The sequence below is a fragment of the Protopterus annectens genome, chromosome 2.part2 (genome assembly GCF_019279795.1).
Source record: "Protopterus annectens isolate FY-2018-M chromosome 2.part2, PAN1.0, whole genome shotgun sequence".
Classification (NCBI taxonomy): Eukaryota; Metazoa; Chordata; order Ceratodontiformes; family Protopteridae; genus Protopterus; species Protopterus annectens.
This window is the reverse complement of record NC_056730.1, coordinates 729,346,876-729,368,607: the sequence shown is the minus strand read 5'-3', so window position 1 is coordinate 729,368,607 and position 21,732 is coordinate 729,346,876. Positions and strand designations below refer to the sequence as shown.

Here is a 21,732-nt window from a genome sequence, read left to right as displayed (position 1 = left end):
TACACCGTGAACTTTCTTCAGTTAATGAAAAAGACATTTCTCAGTGCTGAGCAGTCAGAGGAAATTGATCGCTTTGCTTGGTCTCCCCTCAAATAACAGAAAAATTCCCATAGTGAGTTAGGGGTGACAGTTCAATTAATTTGGGAAGAAATGGCACTGTATTATTTTTTATGGCCAAAATATCTCATCTGCATGGTAGTACATTTAATGGCTTAAGACCAAACTGCCACACAGTGTATTGGGTTTTCTACTTCAATGGTCACATTTATGGTGAGATGCATTAAGAAAGTGACAAAAAGCCTACGTGATTCAGCAGCTTAAAGCAGTTTTGGAGGTTAATGATGCTTTGCTCTTTTTATTAGAATGCTTTTGGCTGATGGTGCTTCGTTGTCTGCAATTACCTTACACAAATAAGCAGTTGCACTTCACCAGTTTGAAGATACAAGACATTAGCAGAACCTGCTTTTTTTGTACTGCACTGCATTTAGATTCCCATCTATAGTGACAAAGTGTTGCTGTGATTGCACATTCCATAGAAAGAGATACCACTTTTGTTAACGTTGTCAGTGATTTGCACATACATCTTCAGTATTTGAATTATACAATTCAAGGTCATAGGGAGCCAAAGCCTAACCTTGAGAACAACTGGTATGAGGCAGGAGCCACTACTGGAAGAGATGCCAGTTTACTGTAGGATAACTGCACAAAGCACATGCATCTAAAAGAATGTGAACCCTGCCCACTGACTTGTCCCCAATTCTTTTGGGATGTAGGACAAACCAGATTACCCCCTCTCCCATAAAGGCCATAAGACAGAACATATATATTCTGCAGAGGAGTCATCCCAAAACAAGGAATACACTGTGGTGACAAGTGTTGTGAGGTAGGAATGCTAATCACTACACACTGTTTCATTGTTGGCACACAAACAGAAGGAAGGCATTGCCCCAACTTGTCCTCGCTCCTTACCTGTTCTTCCTAGAGGCCTTGGAATATAAATGTTAAAACTGACAGTTACAAGCAAAAAGGCACAGTCTAATTTGTATACTATACAAATTTACATTGCATTATGCTTTTCTGACACACATTGAAAGGCATACTCACTGATCTACTACTGTTTGTGTGTGTGTGTGTGTGTGTGTGTGTGTGTGTGTGTGTGTGTGTGTGTGTGTGTGTCTGTATATATATATATATATATATATATATATATATATATATATATATATATACATATATAAGTCTCTGTCTTTCCATGTGTCCCTCTCTCTCTCTCTAAATACAGGAATACACAAGATCCAAGTGTAGGAAGGACACCACTGACATCTCAAGAGTGTAGAGAATTGTACAAGTTATACATTGATCTACAAAGCTATGAGTAATATACAAAAGAAGCAGATTTAAATAGATTTCTTTCATTACCTCCTTATAATTATCGAAGAAGCCCGTTAGAGAGTGTTTTTAACAGTGAATAAAAGATTGAAAATAATTCTGTTACAAATATGCAAAATAAATAAGGTATAAAATAAAGTTTGCTGAAATGTAGAAATAGAGTTTAGCAATATGCGATTAGCATCCATACTAAATGAATGTGGCTTGAAAAATAAGGAATTTGCTCAACATGTTTTCTATAGAATCAGCAAGAATCTACGCATTTCAAACAGTCAGCAAGAAAGGTGACCTCTTACATTTTTGCTAAGTCTGTAAAACAGGATGTATGCATTTCATTGTCAGTATGAAAGCTAACCGGCTTCTTTAAAAAATGGACAACAGGAAAACCAATCGGTATGCGTTTTTATTATATGACATTGCTAAGCAAAATAGTTTGAGTGGATATGCTTTCATCAAGTCAGCATTTGCACAAGATGTTTCCTTAAAAAGACCATCAGTATTGTTTCTCTACAGGATGAAAACATTTTTCTGCAAACACCAGTAAACGGATGTTTTCATACAAAGACCAAAATAAAATACCAAGGAGAAAAACAGGAGTATAAAAAGACTATAGCAAATGAAATTGTAGGAGAGGTATTTTGTACAGAAAAGTTTTCTATGTTGACCGAGAAGTGGTACAGTGTAACTAAAGCTGCAACAGTAGTCAGTGTGGTTTGTTATAAAAAGCTATTAATTACTGCTCTTAAAGTGACAGAGTTTGGTGCTACATCAGTGTATATTCTGCAAGTTTCTGTGGGCAACAGACTGTGAATGCAATTATAACTAGACTTTGATTTCAGCAGAATCCAGCCAGCAAGACTTGTGTCTTAAGAAGACTTCGGTTCCAGCACAGTAAGCAGCACCTTGATAATTAAAATTTTCAGCCCCCATTGAATACCCAATAAGTGATTTCTTCACTTCTGATAAGAGTTAATTGATTACCCCTGAAACCAATGCATTACTTTGACATAAAACAATAAAATCTCTTAAAAAGATGATTAAGAACAGTTTATGGATAAAAAGATACAAGTTCTGCAATGCCTGATATCATTTTCTCCGTAAATTACAGAAAAAAATGTCAATGCAAATGAAATACTCCCATCCCCATTTTGAGAGCTCAGAGATGAATAACTTTGTTCTTACAATGCTCTTGATGTCTTCTGTTTTTAACAGCATTCTCCATACAAAACGCTACTCATTCAGTGCAAAACTGTATGTGTAAAAACTGGAGCACTGGCAGCACCCTTTTGACTTTTAAATGTATTAACACGTCAGTAGTGTACATCTGTATACATGGAACACTACTAGGCTATAAACTATTCATCATATAATAATGACTAAATATATTAGCAATGGAGATGAGTCACACCAGCACTCCCAGACCACTTAACAGCTTAGAACAAACCAATCCACGAGACTGGACACTGTTCCAAAATATTAGAATTTTTTTGGCACCTCTTTACCTCATTTCTTTATCATCAAAACCACAATGTTTCTCATTAAAAGCAAAGTGCAGTGTGAGTAGAGACTGTTACAGTACAATTTAATTTCAATAATTTCCTTCATTATCTTAATATGATCTATGGAATTAGCCCCTCTGAATAAAGCAATTGATTTCTTTACAATAGGGCCTGCAAAGTGACTTAATTGTTTTCCCTACCCCTCTCTAAACCATTCACCAAACAACAACCCTTGACTCAGGTCACCTATAACAGGCAATACAGTGAGAATCTTCTGGAGACTTCCTTGACCTCAGGCCATCCAGATTAGTTCTAAAAAAAAGGCAATCAGTAACAAACTCATCTCTGCGCCTCTAGTACACAAGAAAAATGACTAGAAGTATCCTGTTAATTCAAATTTCCTTGGCCCGTTACAAATTTAGGAAGTCCAGACAAAAACCTCTGCACCAAGGGTTCCAAATCCCATTCCCACTATTAAGAAATCCCATCTTCAACACCCATTTCTGTGATGCCACGAAGATATAAATCTCTCCTCATCCCACGACTCAAATTAGCATGTCTAATTTAGCTTCTACTGCTTATCTCACCAAGAGTAGGCTACTCAGGCTGCCCTGTAGTCTTAACATGAGGGTAATGTTGAGTATTCAATCCTCTTAGTGTGGCAACCAACTGTCAATATGTCAGAAATTGCCCCTGCCATAAACCAAACTAGACCCAATATAGTGCCAAGGAGAACAGGGCTCCAGAGTGCAGCAAATGATCACAATAATGCAGTGTTACCCCCCCCCCCCCAAATCCTAACATCAGGCTAGTCCCGCTCCAGTCCTCATTGACTTGTCAAGCAGGTCATACATTCAACATTCCTAACTGCTGTTGCCAAAGATAAAATAGCCATCTCGTATCCCTTTATGTGTAAACAGGCACCCCAGTGTGGAAGGCTGCACCCCTCCACTAATTATATATACCAACTCAGAGACCACACAATACTGGAAAAAAGGCAAATTCTCCAACCTAGATATTAACAGCAATCTTGCACCACTGCTGACAGCTTTCTTTTCGACTAAACTGGGCAGACAGAGAAGCTGTCAACAATATGTATGTTTGACCATCTTAAGGGGACATACACACAGATACAGAGAGAGACACACATGCCACAGTGCCTAATCTGAGAGGGTATCCGTCAGTAATCAATTAAACTGGGAACTGTCAACTTTCAAGCGCAGTCCCCCTTTCCTCTCCTAAAATTATTAGGATTGTCTTGCGTTTTCCAACCTAACATCCACATTCCAGGTATAGTCAGCAGTCAGACTTATGAAAGTCAGTCTCATCCATGGAATTTAATTATCACACTATAATAAATCCAACCGAAAAGTAAAGGACATTCCATAAAGAATACAGTGAGGTTCTAGCACAGACTACTGACTTTACATATTTAAATGTATATGTATTGCCTAGGAAATGGGCTGCCCTTACAGTCATCCTGAAACGGATTATTCTTGATAATTTTATTATATTCTAGTATATACAGAATGCTGACATGCTGTTCAAAAGCTTAAAAAACTAACTGAACATTCTAAATCAGTGACTTGTTCTATTTCCATCTGCGGAAAAATATTCATAGGTTTTTGAGACTCATCTCAGAAAGAGACGTCAGACAGTGCAATATTGACCTGTTTATAAACATTAGTAATATTTAAGGTTAAGATAAATTTTCTGAATAAAAAAAAAATTGTTAACTGCTGAATTATTATGCCGAGTCAGTTAGCATGCAAGACTTTATTTAAAATATTTTTGTGAATGTTTAGTGCCCTCTTAGTAGACAAGGCATGTCAATGCACTCAATATTTGGCTGGCTGAGATGAAGTAGTGTATAGTTTAAACATAGCGCAACATTGTCTTATGTTGTGTGTTGCAAGACCCATGTGCACACAGTTAAAGGATATCCATAGTATTGTTATTTTAAAATGTTCTGTGCGACTATGGTATTGCCTATAAAAAATGTAACGGTAGCTAAAAATTACCCAGTTCATTTTGTTACTTACTGATGTTATGCCAAAGCATTAATGGCTCGCAATTTTCCTTCCAACTGTCCATTTTGGTGCAAGCTCTTTACATCTGTCCCTCCTCCAACACATTCATTCCCAATAAATACACGAGGAACCTAAAAATAAGCAGTGATATAGAACTTGAGCGGATTGCAAAAAAGTTTTAATCAGACCACACAAGACAGTCTAAATAAAAATCACCAAAAATTGCAAAAAAATTTAAATTTCGATTTACTTTGTCTATGTTATTCCTGAATACAAGACCCTACTTAGGGTAGTAGAATTCAGGGTATGCTAGAAAATCTGTGTGTATGTGCAGGCAAATGACAGAATCTAGGATAGTAAGAAATGGTGGCTAGTTATAGTTGTCCATCAGGTAAGCCTGGTCAGCCAAACGGTTCTCAAACCTGAATCACTGCAACACTCGCACATCTGAGCCTTCTTTCCCTTTCCTTGTACACTTTGATTTTACTGATGGAAGAAGGCTTGAAGGTGAAATGTGCTCAGATGTATGACAAATAAAATACTTACTCATAACAGATCTTCAAGAGGGTCTCCTGTACCAAGGCTAAACTTAAAACAAACTTCAGCATTACAGAAACAAAAACTTTTCTGAAGCACACATGTTAAAAATGCTAGCCAATATTGACAAAATGCGAGCATTCTGAGCACTTCTCAGTTCTTTTGCAGTAGAAAACAATGGTTCAGCCAATCAGAAGGGGCCAAAGCTCCCAGAACTAAACCAAGAAGCAGAGGATACCCTAGTTTACTGAAGTGATATGTCCCAGTAGAAAACCGGGCGAACAAGATATATTTTAGCTACAGGAATGTATGGCTATAGTGGCAACTGTGACATAGGAAGAGTTCCTTCTGGAAAAGGAAAGCACTGGAGGGGAAAAGAAAAAAAAATACAAGAACAATGGCAAATATTCTGTTATTGTAGGAGACAACTTCCTAGGTTGCATCTTCTTTAGTAAATATCACCACCCAACATGGCAGAAATTACAAGGAAATCACTAACCAACTGATCATTTGGGAGATAATTTTTTTGTAATACTTAAGAGAAAAGTTAGGTTATGACAGCAGTAAGCACCTTTTAGTGCACTAGAAAATATTTTTAATTAAAGCTTGGGAGATAAAATAGTTTGTAATATGAATGTTAAATTATTTCCATATGCCACCTCTTTTCTATTTAGTAACCAACTGCTTGGTCAAGTTCAGATGTTTAGGCAGTTATCTTACATGTTGGACAGGCCTGTACTTGTTCATGTCATATTGTATAGAATCAGCTTTACTGACTTTCAGAGCTGTGTTTCAGATGGTAAATCAGTGTTCTGCTGAATCACTGTGCACATTCATTTAGAACAATCATATAATCAAATTCAACAAGATGCCATAGCTGGGCACATGGCATGCCCAATTACATCACATTCACATTTCCATGCAAACCAGCTCGCTCTTCCATGCAGACCCTCCGTGACTCGCATGTTAAACAGACTTACTGCACATATTCATGATACTGACACCAACTGTGACTGAACAAAAAGGAATGAAATGTCCAGGTTTCTGGTGGTGGAGAAACTCCTTCATGAAATTTTATTATGATGTTCATTGTTAGTGTGCACACTGTGTGATGCAAGATAGTAAAGAATGGGACACCATCAGCAGAGAGAGCAGCAGAAAAAAAATCACTACTTTCTCTAGTGTGAAGGCAGTCGAGGCAACTATAATAAAATGCAGCAAAGTGATATAGCTATCCAAGGTGTCCAGTCTTTTTTGTTTTTTCTAAGTAGAAAAGCTGAGCCAAACCACCACAGCTGCAGTAAACACAACTTTATTACACATACTCGTCCAATAAGCAGCTCAACTTAATTTTAATTAAAATGCAAATAACCAATCAACATTATTAATCTTTTAAAACCTTCAGAATATTCACAATCTATGTGGCAGAAACATTACATAAAAATCCAAAATAACAAATGTTTTGTTTAAAAATGCAAAAAAAAAAAAAAAAACAAACACAATATGATGCTTTCTCCTACTACATTTAATGTCCAAGTGCCCTTGCTTTGAGGAAGGATTTTAATGAGAGAGCTTTCGTTGATCCTGATGGTTTATCAGCATTCAGCCTCATAATCCACCTTTGCTCTGCTGCTTCAGTCCTACTTCTCATGTCCCCTCCTCTAACCCCTTCAAGGATCTCTAGTACAAGGAATTTAAATGCGTGTTGTGCCCCTTCTGTTTCCACGTTAGGCTAAGGCACATTTGTTTCCTTCTTGTTACTTACATCCTTGACATGTTCGAGTATCTGATCCTTTAAGGTTGTTAGCCTTCTCTATGTAAAAAAAAAAAATGTGCAGACTTGGCAGAAACTAAAATATACTACAATTTTGGTTCTGCAGTCTGCATAACATTTTGCTTGAATCTCAAAATGCAGTTGTGGATATACAAAGGTGGCGCAGGAATGTATATATATGTGCAGGCTGTACATTTTCTGCATATACAAGCGCCTTGTCTCTGAAATGTTCTTCGTTCCAGTCCCTTCTGTTTTATATCATAATTGAAGTTGGAGTGATTTTTTGTTCTTAAAAGAAAAGCTGGATGTGTCATCTGTCACTCCCTCTAGCTCTTCCACTGCTTGCAGCATGTTCCAATTCCTTTTAAAGACTTCACAGAAAATGAAAATGTTGTCACTAGTGAAAAAAATAAGGAATCTAAGTTTGTTTTCAGTGCTATTTGTCTTTGTTCCGGAGTCTTCCTGTCGTGAAAAGCATGCTTTCCCTTTCTTTCCTCTAAGTAGATCCACTGTACACATCAAACTCATGCTTGGTATACCCTCTCTATAAACTCTTCTCCAAGGGTTTGCAGAGCTGCTGTCAGCTGTGTGTCACTATTGTTTAATCTCATCTTTCTTAGACTGCCCCCCCATAACATTCTTACCAATATGTTTTGGGTGCATACTGTTTTTATGAAGCAAAGAATTTCTCCTAGTTGGTTTCCTATAAGCTGGTTTCCAGTCGGTTAATCTCAGACTTCTTCATAAGCACATCCAAAAATCTATTTTTTTCTAATGAAAACTTACAAGTAAACTTCAGGAATGTTGTTGTCGTGTGTAAATATTCTAAGAACAAATTTAGCTCTTGCAAGGAGCCCACACACACACACACACACACACAGAAAAAACATATCAACAAAACAGGTATACCATAAGTGTTTGCTGCATTCATTTTGTAAAAATGATGTGTACTCCCATTCAGCTAATGCCAGACTGGCGTAACTATTGGCACATGCCGTGCCCATAGCTACGCCTATCTTCTGGAGGTAGTAGTCATCCCTGAAAACAAATATATTATTCTCCGGGATAATTTCCTGCAAACTGCAGATCAAATTCACTTTTTCATTGGTGAATACCTGTTTAGTGTTCAATAAATTCCTAATGTTCTCGATACCCCCAATGATTCGGAATTACAGTAAACGGAGATATTATGTCTAGAGTCACAAAAAAATATTCACAATTGACCACCATAACCTTACTGTACAATACCTGTAAAAAAGTCTTGGAATCCTTTAGCACATTATCACAGGTTTCCAGCACCAGATGTAAACATTTTTCTATGTAAATGGATAGTGGTTCTATTGCCCACCCTTTACTTGAAACTATAGGTCTCATGGGTGGGTTCTCTGCATCCTTATGTACTTTAGGTAATCCATATATCACCAGAATAAGTGGGGTTTCAACATTAAAATATTTAAAGAGTTCCTCTAAAATCATGTTACTTAGAATATCCGTCATGGTGTTTGACTTGTATCTGTTACACAGTCTTCCATCTATTCCAGTTTTTCTTTGATATGTAGTCTGGTCATTCAATAATAAATGCATTTGTATGATATAAAATTCCTTGTCCGTAACTACACCTCCCCCTTTATCAGCAGGCCTAATCTCTATGGACTGCATAGATTTTAATTCTGATAATGCATCACATTCATCCCTACTTAAATTAAAATAAGGTGGTGGTGTGCCATTTTCAAATATTTCTCCAATTTCTTTAAATCGCAAACTGAAATAAAGGTATCAAAAAAAAGGACCAGAAATATAAGGCAACAATCTGGACAGTCTGTGAAAATCTGTACGGTTAAGAGAGGTATGATCTAAAATTAATTTGCTCCCCGACTATATTTTTTATTTTTCCAATGTCTGTTAATTATATCTCTAATGTATTTAGTATCATTACTATAAAACATGGAGTATCTCATATACAGAATATTAATGTTTTTCAAGAAAAGATTGACTTCTTAAATGTTAAAGTTACTGTTAGATTTTATGAATATAAATCTGAAATTAATTATGTTGTAAATATGCTGAAAGAAAAGGCTTGCTTAAATGCAGAAACAAAGTTTAAGTAATATGTGATCAGCAGTCATACTAAATGACCATGGCTTGGAAAAGGAATCTGCTGAATGGACATTTTTCCCTTACAGACTCAAAACAGGATGTATGCAAGAGCAAAAATACAAAATCTGCTTTTAAAGAACAATGACATGTTTTTTCTGCATGGAAAAACAGGATATGACAAGAACAGTATACAAAGATCCAAATAAAATATAGGATGTTCACACTGTCAGAAAAGCTGATCTCTGACAATGTGTTTTCTCAAAAATATGTTTTTCTTCATAAAAAACAGGATATGCTTATCAGCATTGGTACAAGAACATATGGTCATATACACAGATCCAAATAGAATACAGACAATGTGTTTCCTCAAAAATATGTTTTTCTACATGGACATTAGGACACTGTTACAGGATATTCACACTGTCAGAAAAGCTGGTTTCTTACAAGACATTGTTAAACAAGGAAGCTTAGTATTGTTTCTACAGGACTAAAACTGTATATAAAGAGCTGTATAAATCCAGCTATATGAGAGAGGTTTGGTAGGGACACAAGTCCCAAGGTAAATGTTATATCTCTCACATCATCTGTACTATATGAGAAGTAAAGTTGGAACAGTACTTTTAAGCTGTAACGTGTTTCCGTTTGGTTTATTATAAAAAGTTATTGGTTACTGCTCTTTAAAGTTGATGCTGCAAAGTATATTCTCTCATCAGTGTATATTCTGCAAGTTTCTGTATGCAACAGACTGTGAATGCAAATATAATCAGACTTTGAATTTTAGCAAGAATCCATCCAGGCAAGAAGCAAGAAGTAAGCAAGTAAGAGCCATATAATAATTTTTTCAATGGCGAGGCAGCTGAGTGACTAGCTCCATGTAATTTTTTCAATGGCAAGCTAGCCTGCATTTGAACCTACAATCTGCATTCAAACACAGAAGGAATGATGGTAAGCCCTGCAGAGGGTCACTTCAGTCAAATTGCAGTAACTAACATTTGTACGTATGTGTCAATTCTGAACAGAAGTATTCCAGTTTATGCAGCTTGCAGTAGTAAAGTTTTTTAGACGTCTACAATCCGGAGTGAGACTAGTTCAAGAAATTCGCAGTGCCATAAATTCTTCAAGAAAGGGGGATATCCACTAGCCCATCAGTCCACTGCCTGTTGTGCTTTCCCAGCTTCTCAAGTGACTTTGAAAAATTTCCAGCCATCTACAATAGCAGCCTGATCACCTGTTTTCTTGCTAACTGGTAAGACTTTTTTCTGTGTCACATATTTAGTGTGGATGATGTTAAAACAGTTTGTATATTCTTAAGAGAGTTTTTATTAAGACAGTTTGTATATTCATATATAGTTTCTGTATTCCTAGACAGGTTGTATATTACTAGATAGTATGGATATTATTTATAATTCATGCAGGAGTAAACCAAACTTTAGTAAATTGCTATGTTGGTATACACAGCACATTAGTAAATGTAAAACCTTATTAGGGCAGGTTCATAGTAAGGCATTATGCAAATGTATTACAATGTTTGGCTGGTATCTCAAAGAAAACCATGTGAAATATGACAAATGTTTATTGTGTGCTTCAACAAAAACTGCATTTTGTGTATTATGCTATAAAATAATATTGCATCATATTGCTAAAAAATAGACTGTAAAGACAGATCTGAAGAATTAACTAAGGGTAAAGTGTTTCCATTACATTCTGATGTTGAACAGTTATGTCCTGTCACCACATGTGAGTCAAATCAGTTACTGATAGAACCCCTAGTACATTTTGTTACAAAGGAATGTAGTAAACTTCTAAAAGACGGACACAATGAGTTCAGGAAGCTTAGACAAGTTATACATACATCTTTTCAAAAGTGCATAGGAGTTTCAAATTCAGCAGAACAGCTTACTAAAGAATGTCAGAAAGACCATGCAACATCACAGGAAATTCAACAGAAGTTGCAGGATAAAGAAAATAAATTAGCTGAACTGACAAAGACTGGGAACTTCCTGCATACACAGTTAATCTGTGCAAAAGAAATATATTTTATAATATGTTTATGTTTTGAAAATGGTTAAACATACATGGTAGGATGGTAGGATCTGATGTCTGGACAAATCATTCTTAAATGTTTTACTTTCATTCAGTTAAAGCAAGACATCTATCAGTACTACAGTAAAGTAAAGCATATGAATGCCATTCTTATCACAGTCAAAAGGTAAACAAAACTGTTCTGGTGTATAAAATTAAATAAAAATAGATGAGTAAAAATTTAAAGTCACAAGACTGACATGCTTGTATAAAGATATACAGATACAAGACAGACATGCATGTGTGTTCTTTCCATCTAGAGTACATCTGTTACAATACACAAGAATAACAGGCAGACAACAGCAAATATAAATAATATATAAATGTGTTGGCTAAACTAATATCTATTTTGTTTTTTACAATTTGTTTATAATTATATAGTAACACCAAACAGTTAAAGTTTTGAATTTTAAAAAGAAAATCACAGATGGTATTATTCAAACAGTTTTTGTAAAATTAATGGCAGGACAGTTAAATAGTTAAATAAATTAAAAAAAAAAATACTGAAATCCATGTAAGGTAAATGTAAAATGAAGTCTATGTTGTATAAATGCATAGTTATGCAAATCACAATCACATTAAAGGAAAAATGCCAAAAGAATTAACTATAGTTTACAGAGTATGAAATGTGAGCTCAGACCTTCCTAGACTGGATGAATAGTTACAGGAAATGCTGGAAAGATAAGATAAACAACAAGACTGATTGCCAGACAAGTAGCTTGAGTTTTTCTAAAGCATCATTGTTATTAAAACATAATTGTTAAAATGTTTACAAGCAACACTATTTAGTAATTGTAATAAAATGCCACAATTGTGCATAGATGTCACTGATAATCTGTTTGCAAGTAAATGTTAAAAGGACAAAAAAAAAACCTCAGTTGTATCAAGTACAGCCAGCAAATGGGCTATAGTATATATACAGTTCAAATCAATTGTGCAGGAGAATGTAAATGCCTACTAGTGGTAGTAAACAGCAAAAGCTTTATAAAAAATTATCAAATCAGACAAAAGTTCATAATTTAATAAAATAAATGTATAACCATAGTGTTAGGCTAACATACATTCTATTTTCACAGCATAGGGCAGGTAAACAGTGCTGAAGTACTACAGGGGGAGGGGTACTTTCTCAGTTTTACACTGACTGTATAAGAGGAGGGCACTTTCTCAGTTTTACACTGACTGTATAAACAGACTGTGACAAGGGTCTGAAATAAAGCTACATAAAAATAAATAAGGGTCTAAAATAAAGCTAGAGGAAAAAATATATCATTCCTTCTTAGCAATACTCTTTTAGGGGGAGGGAAAACAGGAATTAGTGTATTAGAAATACTGGTAAACTGGATTAAACCTAACAGGATAAGATATTTTACAAGTTGTTAATAGCTATCATAATGGTTAAACAAGATATGATTTAAAATTGCTTTATTAAAACTATACAAGAGAGAATAAAGATATGCAAAAATGCATAAATGTTTCTAATAGCAAGAATGGTCACTATTTTCAATATGTTTTTGGCAAAACAATGTTGATATAAAAAAGCATGAATATTTTTAATTGTTGAGTATGTAGTTTAAAATAACAGGATATATGGATTTGGTGTCAATTCCACTAGATATTTCTAAAGAGACAAACATTTTCCAAGATTTTGCTTAATATTAATGTTATTAAATCTGTAAGATTAGACTAAATGTACTTTATAGTCATTGTATGTACAAATGCAGAAGAATTCAGTACAAATTAAACAAATGTCTAGTAATAAATATGTGTGAAAAAACATGTTTTAAAAAAAGTGGGTCCAGTATACCTACTGTGTAAATATTCTAAGAACAAATTTAGCTCTTGCAAGGAGCCCCCCCCACAGAAAAAACATATCAACAAAACGGGTATACCATAAGTGTTTGCTGCATTCGTTTTGTAAAAATGATGTGTACTCCCATTCAGCTAATGCCAGACTGGCGTAACTATTGGCACACTCCGTGCCCATAGCTACACCTATCTTCTGGAGGTAGTAGTCATCCCTGAAAACAAATATATTATTTTCCGGGATAATTTCCTGCAAACTGCAGATCAAATTCACTTTTTCATTGGTGAATACCTGTTTAGTGTTCAATAAATTCCTAATGTTCGATACCCCCAATGATTCGGAATTACAGTAAACGGAGATATTATGTCTAGAGTCACAAAAAAATATTCACAACTGACCACCATAACCTTACTGTACAATACCTGTAAAAAGTCTTGGAATCCTTTAGCACATTATCACAGGTTTCCAGCACCAGATGTAAACATTTTTCTATGTAAATGGATAGTGGTCAACAGGTGTGGAATCGAAGGCAAAGGCCATGGAGGCTCCCGTACCAGACTTCTCAGTAATGGGTACCAGTGCTGTCGAGGCCAATCTGGAGCTATTAAAATCATCTTTGGCTTGTCCTGTCTGACCTTTAGGAGTACCTTTGGGAGGAGAGGCAGAGGTGGAAAGGCATACACATGAAGATTGCTCCAATTGAAAGAAAGAGCATCCACTTTCCAAGCTGTGGGATGAAACCTTTTTGTGCAAAACTTTGGCAGCTGGTGGTTTAGTGGAGAAGCGAACAGATCTATGTCTGGAGTTCCCGACACTGTCAATTTCTGAAATACATGAGGATCCAATTTCCACTGTGGGGATCCATAGTCGTCTGCTCAACACATCTGCTAAGGAGTTCTGTGCTCCCGGCAGAAACCTTGCCTGAAGATTTAGCTGTAAACTGAGAGCAGTCTCCCACAAAATCATTGCTTGCCTGCATAGAGGATAAGAATGTGTTCCCCTTGCTTGTTGATGTACCACATGACAGTTGTGTTGTCTGTTAGAATCAACACCTGCCCTGGAAGAAGTAAATCCTTGAAAGCTATTAATGCAAACTGGACTGCTAACATCTCCTTCAAGTTGATATGTAGATGTTGTAGTCTGGCAGGCCACGTGTCTTGTATCCACTTTCCATTTAGATGAGCTCCCAAGCTTTGTCTGAGGCATCTGTTGTTAGAATCTGACTGCGCCTCTGGCCGGGTCACAGAGAGTCCCTTGTTTAGGTGACATTCCTGAGCCCACCACAAAAATTCTTTTTGAATGCAAGGTATTATCTGAATGACAGTGTCCAGATCCTGGCAGTGCTGTGTCCATACATTTTTGAGATACCATTGTAGCTTCCTCATATGCAGTTTGGCATTGGGAAGCACCAGAATACAAGATGCCATGAACCCCAAGGCTTGAAGGACTGTCCTTGCAGTCAGCCTGGACTGATGAGACAATTGATGAAAGTAAAGGGAAAGATTCTTTTGTTTGTCCGGGGTCAAAAAGGCCATCTGGGATGCTGTATTCAGTCTTACACCCAGAAAGCACATGTCCTGAGAGGGTACTAGACTGGACTTTATTTCATTCACAGAATACCCCAGGCATCTTAGCACTGCTATCACATATTGCAAATGATGAAGAAGCTCGTCCCTTCCTTGAGCCAGAATCAGGCAATCGTCCAAATAAGGATAGATCTGTATTCCTTTTAGCCTGAAGAAAGCTATCACTGGAGCCAGAACTTTCGTGAACACTCTGGGCGCAGTAGATAAGCCAAAGGTCAATGCAGAGAACTGATAATGAGAAGTCCCAGCCCGAAGCAGATACTTCCTGCAACTCAGTCTGATAGGAACATGAAGGTAAGCCTCCTTGAGATCCAAAGTTACCATCCAATGATCTTTGCCCAGCAGAGGTAAAAGCTGTTGTAACGTCAACATTTTGAACTTGGGAATGTCCAGATAAGTGTTGAGGATAGATAAATCCAAAATTGGTCTCCACGTGTTCCCCTTCTTTGGTACTAGGAACAGGCGAGAATAAAATCCTAGGCCCACTTCTGGCATAGGGACCGGCTGTATGGCCCCTATTTGAAGTAGCAGAGAAATTTGTTTGTGAGCCTCTATTCTTTGCTGAGGAGGAACGTCTGGCATGCCTTTGAAAGGAGGCAAGGTATGGAAATAAAACCTGTAACCTTGGTGTATGATATCCAATACCCATCTGTCTTGGGTAATTAAACTCCAATTTTCCTTGAAAAGTGCCAACCTTCCTCCCAAAGGTGCTGCCAGACGGAAGGCTCTGGCAGCTGAAAAGGTAGGTCATTGGGTCTGTTTACGAAAGGACTGACCCCTGCCCTCACCGAAGACTGTGCAGGTGAACTACCTGTTCTAGGCCTGAAAGAGCCTGAGCTCTGCCCTACCACGTCTAGATCTACCCCTAGACTGGGAATCATAAGAAGGATCGTCCACCCTTGGTAGGCCAATTCCTACTAAACTTGGAGCCTGAACCTGCAAAAATCTTTAACAGTCTGCATAGACTTAGCCTTGTCTTCCATTTTCTTTAAGACTGCCTCAACAGGTGAACCAAACAACACATCAGACTGTAAAGGAGCATCTAAAATCCTTGTCTTAACATGGTCAGATAAATTCTGATCCCTCAGCCAGGCGTGCCTGCGAAGAACTGACCCAGTGGCAGCCACCCTAGACGAGGCCTGTACAGCATCAAAACCACATTGCAAAGAATGCTTACCCACCTGTTCAGAAACATGTACCAAATCTTGTAACTCTTTACACTCAATACCTTCCGCCAGAGCATCTACCTTAGACTTCAATTGAGAAAGTAGATAGTTTTGGTATTTCAACATGTGAAACTGGCAATTCAAAGCCCTCATAGCTAGGGTGGAAGAAGTATAGACTTTCTTTCCCCATCTATCCAAAGCCCTGGCCTCTTTATCTGGAGGAACCGGATTTTTAACAACAGAAGCCTTAACACCCTTAGGCCCCTGACTAACAGTTTCTGGGTCCGCCCTAGGACTCTTAAAAGATATTTATGAGCTTCAGGCACCCTGTAATACCTATCCGGTTTAACAGGAGCAGGAGGCAAAGAATCAGGATTAAGAGAAGCCTCTGCAAACACATCTTCCACAACATCCAGAACAGGAGGTATAGCCAAAAGGCCTATGCTGGGGTAAAACAAAATTCCCTAAGCCTTTTCCTGGAATCAGAAGTCCTGACCTTCCCACTTAAAATGCTCCCTCATGGAATGAAGAGTCTCTGAAAAAGAAAAATCCTCAGGAGGAGAAGCAGAAGGAGTAGAATCATCCACATCAGAATCAGAATAAGGAGAATACTCCTGCAAGTCTTCAGCCGAAGACTCTGAAACATCCGAAGCCTGCTCAAAACTCCCCAACTCAGGTTCCACCCTAGGTCTCTTATCAGGAGGGCAAAGAACCTCTAATCAAAGTAATCAAATCTTCTGCCATTTTAAGCATATGCTTCTTGGGCACAGATCCTGAAGAACTAGGAGTGACACCAACTGGAGCTAAACCTGGCCTGCCTCTGGGAAGAGCCTGGGAAACAGAAGGAGAGGGCCTAACCACCCTAGGAAGGGAGGGGAGTACAGTAACCTGAGAAGGCCGTTGAGCCTGACCTGCCTCCTGAGAGGCCACATCCTGCAATAACAGAGTCTCCCCTGGGACTCCAGAGAAACCTCCGGCGGAACCCCGGCTCCACCGACACCTCTAAAGAACCGTCGATGCTGACGGTTCTTCTTGCCTGGGCTTAGCTGCTTTGTCCTTGCGCTTCTTGAAAGCGGACGCCGGAGCATCCGACGGCATATTATAATTGCACCGCTCAAGACTAACCTGGCACAATCTAACCTTCTCTTAATAGTGCGCTTATTGAACCTAGCACATGCGACACTAACAACGTCGTGCTCAGGCCCTAAACAAGGAATACACAAAGTATGATAATCTCTATGCGGTATCTGTTTCCCACAAGAAATACAGTTATTCACTTTTCTGACATCCGGTAAACCACTGAGGCAAGAAAAACTAAAATATTCTAGCGGGTACTTAGCCAACTTTGACTCTGTCTGAAACTCCGAATTGAAAAATTTCAGAGCGCCGAGCGGCACTTGCAACGCTGCTTCTGCATCGGACCATGCGGCAAAAAAGACTGAGGATATGACGTCGGTCATGCACATTTGTACCCTGACGTCCTGATGTCAGTCTAATGCGCCATGACCGACGTCAGCCTTATACTTTGATATTCGGGCCGACCGAGGACAGCGGACTACCCAAGTGTAAGGACTGCAGCAATGTGAGATGAAGAACATCCTCTTTTAAAGGTTAGACCATTATTTAAATAAGGTTGCCACTGTTTGTTATATTTAGAATTAATTTAGTTTTTTTTATGAATGTAAATCTATACTAATATACATTTTTTTATATTATAGTTGACTTGTGTACATACAGATTAAACACTGGCATTTGTGATTAGCAATGGATGCTTAAGGTAGAGTGCTAGCTACATATATATATATATTCTTTAATAGTAGTTTTAGACAAGGTGCTGTTACATCTATTATATGTTATTGACATTTGTTAGATGCCTTAAGGTAACATTTTTATCATATGTATATTTTCCATTTAGAGTCAGGCAAATGTTCATGTTTATTAATATTTAGTGATACATTTCGTAGGGTGTTCTTTTATGGCTATGATGTTCTAATGTAGAACGAGGAGACTTCCATTTGACTAGTTGTTGAGATTTTAAATGTACTTGGCTTTTTTTTTGTTCTTAATGGTCTGAAGAAGTGAGAGTGTATACTCTCGAAAGTGCTTACCTTATCCTACTGAATAAAAGCTTTAGAACCTGGCCGTGTTTCGGACTTCCCAAACCAAAATAACAATTAAAATGTGGAGTAGTTTGTCTTGCAAAATGTACATAAAAACATGGCCTAATGTAGCAACCCTACTATGGTGCAGTCAGGGAGTTTCTTTTGCAGATAAGACGTCAAGATAAATAGCAGTTCTAGGATGTCAACAGAATAGTTATTTCGCTGAACTATTTGGTAAGGTCTCAGAAAAAGAAAACAAGGGTGGAATGTACTGTTAAGGACCAATGTGGGCAGAAACTGAATTTTTTTTTTATCTTGTCAAAGTTTTACATAATCCAGACTTGCCTGCATCACTAAGTAGTTAGATTTAAATACATTTTTTTACTAACCTAAAATACATTCATGGTGACTGATGATCCTAATGTGATCTTGCTTTCTCGGAACACTGACTCTTTCCAATAATGCGAGGACATAATGCCCTACAGTCTGCTGTTGGATCATAGTGCCATTCACTCAAACTGGAACAAATAAGAAATACTGTTGTGTGGGAATCCTCAGTAAAAGGTCAGGGACTCTTTCCCTACACGTACATTTTGCAACACCTATGAAACATTCTTGCACAAAGATGAAGAAAGGATTAAACTAATACACTTTAAAACCATTTTATAAGCTTCCGGTCACATCTTCCTAGCTCCTTCCTTCTAGCACAGTATCCTATTTTCTGGCTTGTAAAAGCTTGTTTAATTAGTGAAGCCGCTCTTGGTCATAAATCAGGCTTCTACAGACTATAAATGAAGTAACATGTTTATGGCCCTGGAGAGGGAAAACTGTACACAGTAGAAAAAATTATGAATTTTTAGCCTGAACAGCTTTACAACTCTAGTGGGTGTGAAATAAAAGTTACAGGTACCTTGCCATAGGTTTTCCCTTCAACAGGCTTTTAAATGTGGTAGGGAGACAAAGTCATAATGAAAGAACCATGAGATTTCATGCAGCCTCAATGTGGTGTGCACAGATGTAAAGAAACTTAAGTTGTACTATTTTAACACACACAAGTATAGGGATCATTCTGTATGGAGGAAAATGCACTCGGGGGGGGGGGGTTGTGTTAAGGATATAGTGCCCATTAAAGACCAAGATTAAGAAGATCTTGAAGACAAGACGTGAAAGCCTTAGTCTGTTTCAAAGATCATATTCATTCATTCTGTGATACCTGCAGCTTCCTGTTCAGGGTTGTCGGCAAGAAGTAGGCATAAGGCAGAGAACCAGAGTCATATATAGATACCAGACCAAAGGATGCTGACTTGTACACACAAACACACACACACAATGCAGTTTAAAGGCTCACCAGTTCATCTACCGGTAGGTGTTTGTGACAGGAGTTATATGAACACTCCAACAGAAACAGATTGTGACACAAGGGCATGTAGACCCTGCACTGAAAGCACCCAGGCAAGAACTGCACCAGACTGCATTACCTAATTCATAAGTCCATAGGTTTATAAGTGTACATTAGGCTACAGACCACCTGAGCCCTTAAAAGCCTAGCTGTGCAACAAATCCAAATGTGACCATATATATATATATATATATTTTTTTTTTTTTATCTGGGCGAATTGCTGCCTTGTGTTCAGTACCATGGGTCTGATTTGTGTAAAGACCATTAGCTCTGCAAAACTACCAGCCTTACCAACACAAACATCCCATCAACCATAGATAAATCCAGAATGCATTTTCCCATAGACTGGTTTATTTTGTGCGAACTGGGAAAATTCAACAAAAGTACTGTTCTTATGTAACTTTCCTAAAGCAAACAGCAGTTCCTGGGAAAAATGGATACTTTGAAGATGCCTTTAACCATGCAGAATCTGGAAATAAAAACTGGTGACAGGAGTAAAAGTAGCTGGTTGACTAAAAGCACCTGCAGCATAGTCAGATTTTCTGTTTCCATTTCAGCTTAGGTGCATTTTAAGATTTGTTTCATCACATGGACACCTAACAAACAAAAGCAAATCAAAGATTTTTACTAATGTTGTCTTGCCTAATACCACCTTGTATTCAATTTTTTTGTAGATATTAATACTAAAATTACAGCATGGTTATACTAACAGCTTTTGTTTTCCTATGATCCTAGAGTCCTACGTAACCCCTATGAATCAAATCATTCCCCCTTCTCAACATGCCTAACTAAGCAAGCAGTGTGGATCAGATTTAAGCAATCATTCTTTGCTGGTTGGGACTCTGATACCAAACTGCTAACCTTCCACTGACCAGACAGCATTAACACACACAAAAGGAGGGCTTACAATACAGGCACCTGGGTGTGTGTATCCACACGGCTGACCCAGTCACACTGCTGTGTATGTACTGTTTGGTAGGATAACATCCTGTTCTGTCGGTAAGCTGCTGCTGTGTTCGACTTGCCTTCAAACAGGTGATACTGAAAGCAAGGCTTGTTTTTTCATTAAACAATGACAATGCATTATGTACAAGTGCATCATTTCAAAGGAGACTTAGGAGCAATGTGTGTTTAAAGTGACTTACTCAAAGTCACATAACAGGCACTGGAGCCCGAGAGAATTAAACCCAAAACTACAGGATAAAGCTGGTTCATAGCATTAATACTCTATGTAAAAATGCTGTCCTGCAACCTTCCTGACAAGACTGGCCACCTTGGCCCCAAGCTCCCTTTCCCTCTCCAATTGAATGCTCTAGATGAAATCATGCTCCACAACCAAACACAGATTCTCTGATGTTCAGTCAGTGTTTTACCTGTTAGGGGGTGATGTTTAATCAGCAAATGTGAATTAGTAAAAATAAAAATATTTCTAAGCAAGCTAGAATAAGTTAATAGTTGGTTAAAAAGGGCATGCATGGGAGTCCTGTTTCATAAACAGCAAATAAAGAAAGTAGCATTATAAAAACCTTATGGGTTCTAAAGCTACTGGCTTTACAAGTGTTATACTACACAATGAAAGGGATGTAGCCAGTTAAGATAAATACAGCAAATGTTTAGTTACACAATTTTAAACACATCCTGCTGCTGTACTTGTTTACACTAATCTGTATCCTTCAGATCTCAACAAAACAAGGCACTGGTCTGTTAAAGGCAGGAAATAGTGGGCACTTAGCATAATAAATATTTGCAAGCAAATAATGACAATCTGCTTACAGTAACAGTGTGATATTTTACATTCTACAACAATAATGTACATTTTTTGCTTAATGCATTGCCGCAGTTTATCCCAACGAGGTCAATTTCTTGTATGATGTCTCAGTCACGAACGTGTTTAAGGTCTTTAAAAGGAAGCAAGGAAAGTCACTCAGGCCTACTGATAACAATAGTTATAACAATAAGGCTGTGTGAACGTTACCAAAGACCATTATTCACACCAAGATGACTAAAAGGAAGAGGAAGACAAAAATCAACAGGGACTAAACAAAGACAAGATAATTATATGGGCTGAAAGGAAGTACATTAAAGCACACCTTAGTTATTTTTGCCACATGTAGAAGAATAAGAGAAGATCCAAGGACAACCCTGGGGCTTTGTACAATCAAGTAATCATGAAGGTTTTAAAACCTTTTTCACTCGGGTTATTAAAATCATTATGTGTAATGCAGCACTACAGATAGTGAACAGAAGACAATTTAATTATTGACTGC

At 37.6% G+C, this 21,732-nt stretch overlaps 1 protein-coding gene across 1 annotated transcript in view; it reads right to left on the bottom strand.

Annotated features, from left to right (window-relative positions):
- Nucleotides 1–21,732, bottom strand: part of GLRX (glutaredoxin) — a 380,777-nt gene that overhangs the window by 282,912 nt on the left and 76,133 nt on the right. The window contains exon 2 of the mRNA XM_044064125.1: nt 4,931–5,049. Coding sequence (XP_043920060.1) covers nt 4,936–5,049 — 114 coding nt within the window. The 3' untranslated portion in view covers nt 4,931–4,935. The remainder of the gene's footprint in view (nt 1–4,930; nt 5,050–21,732) is intronic.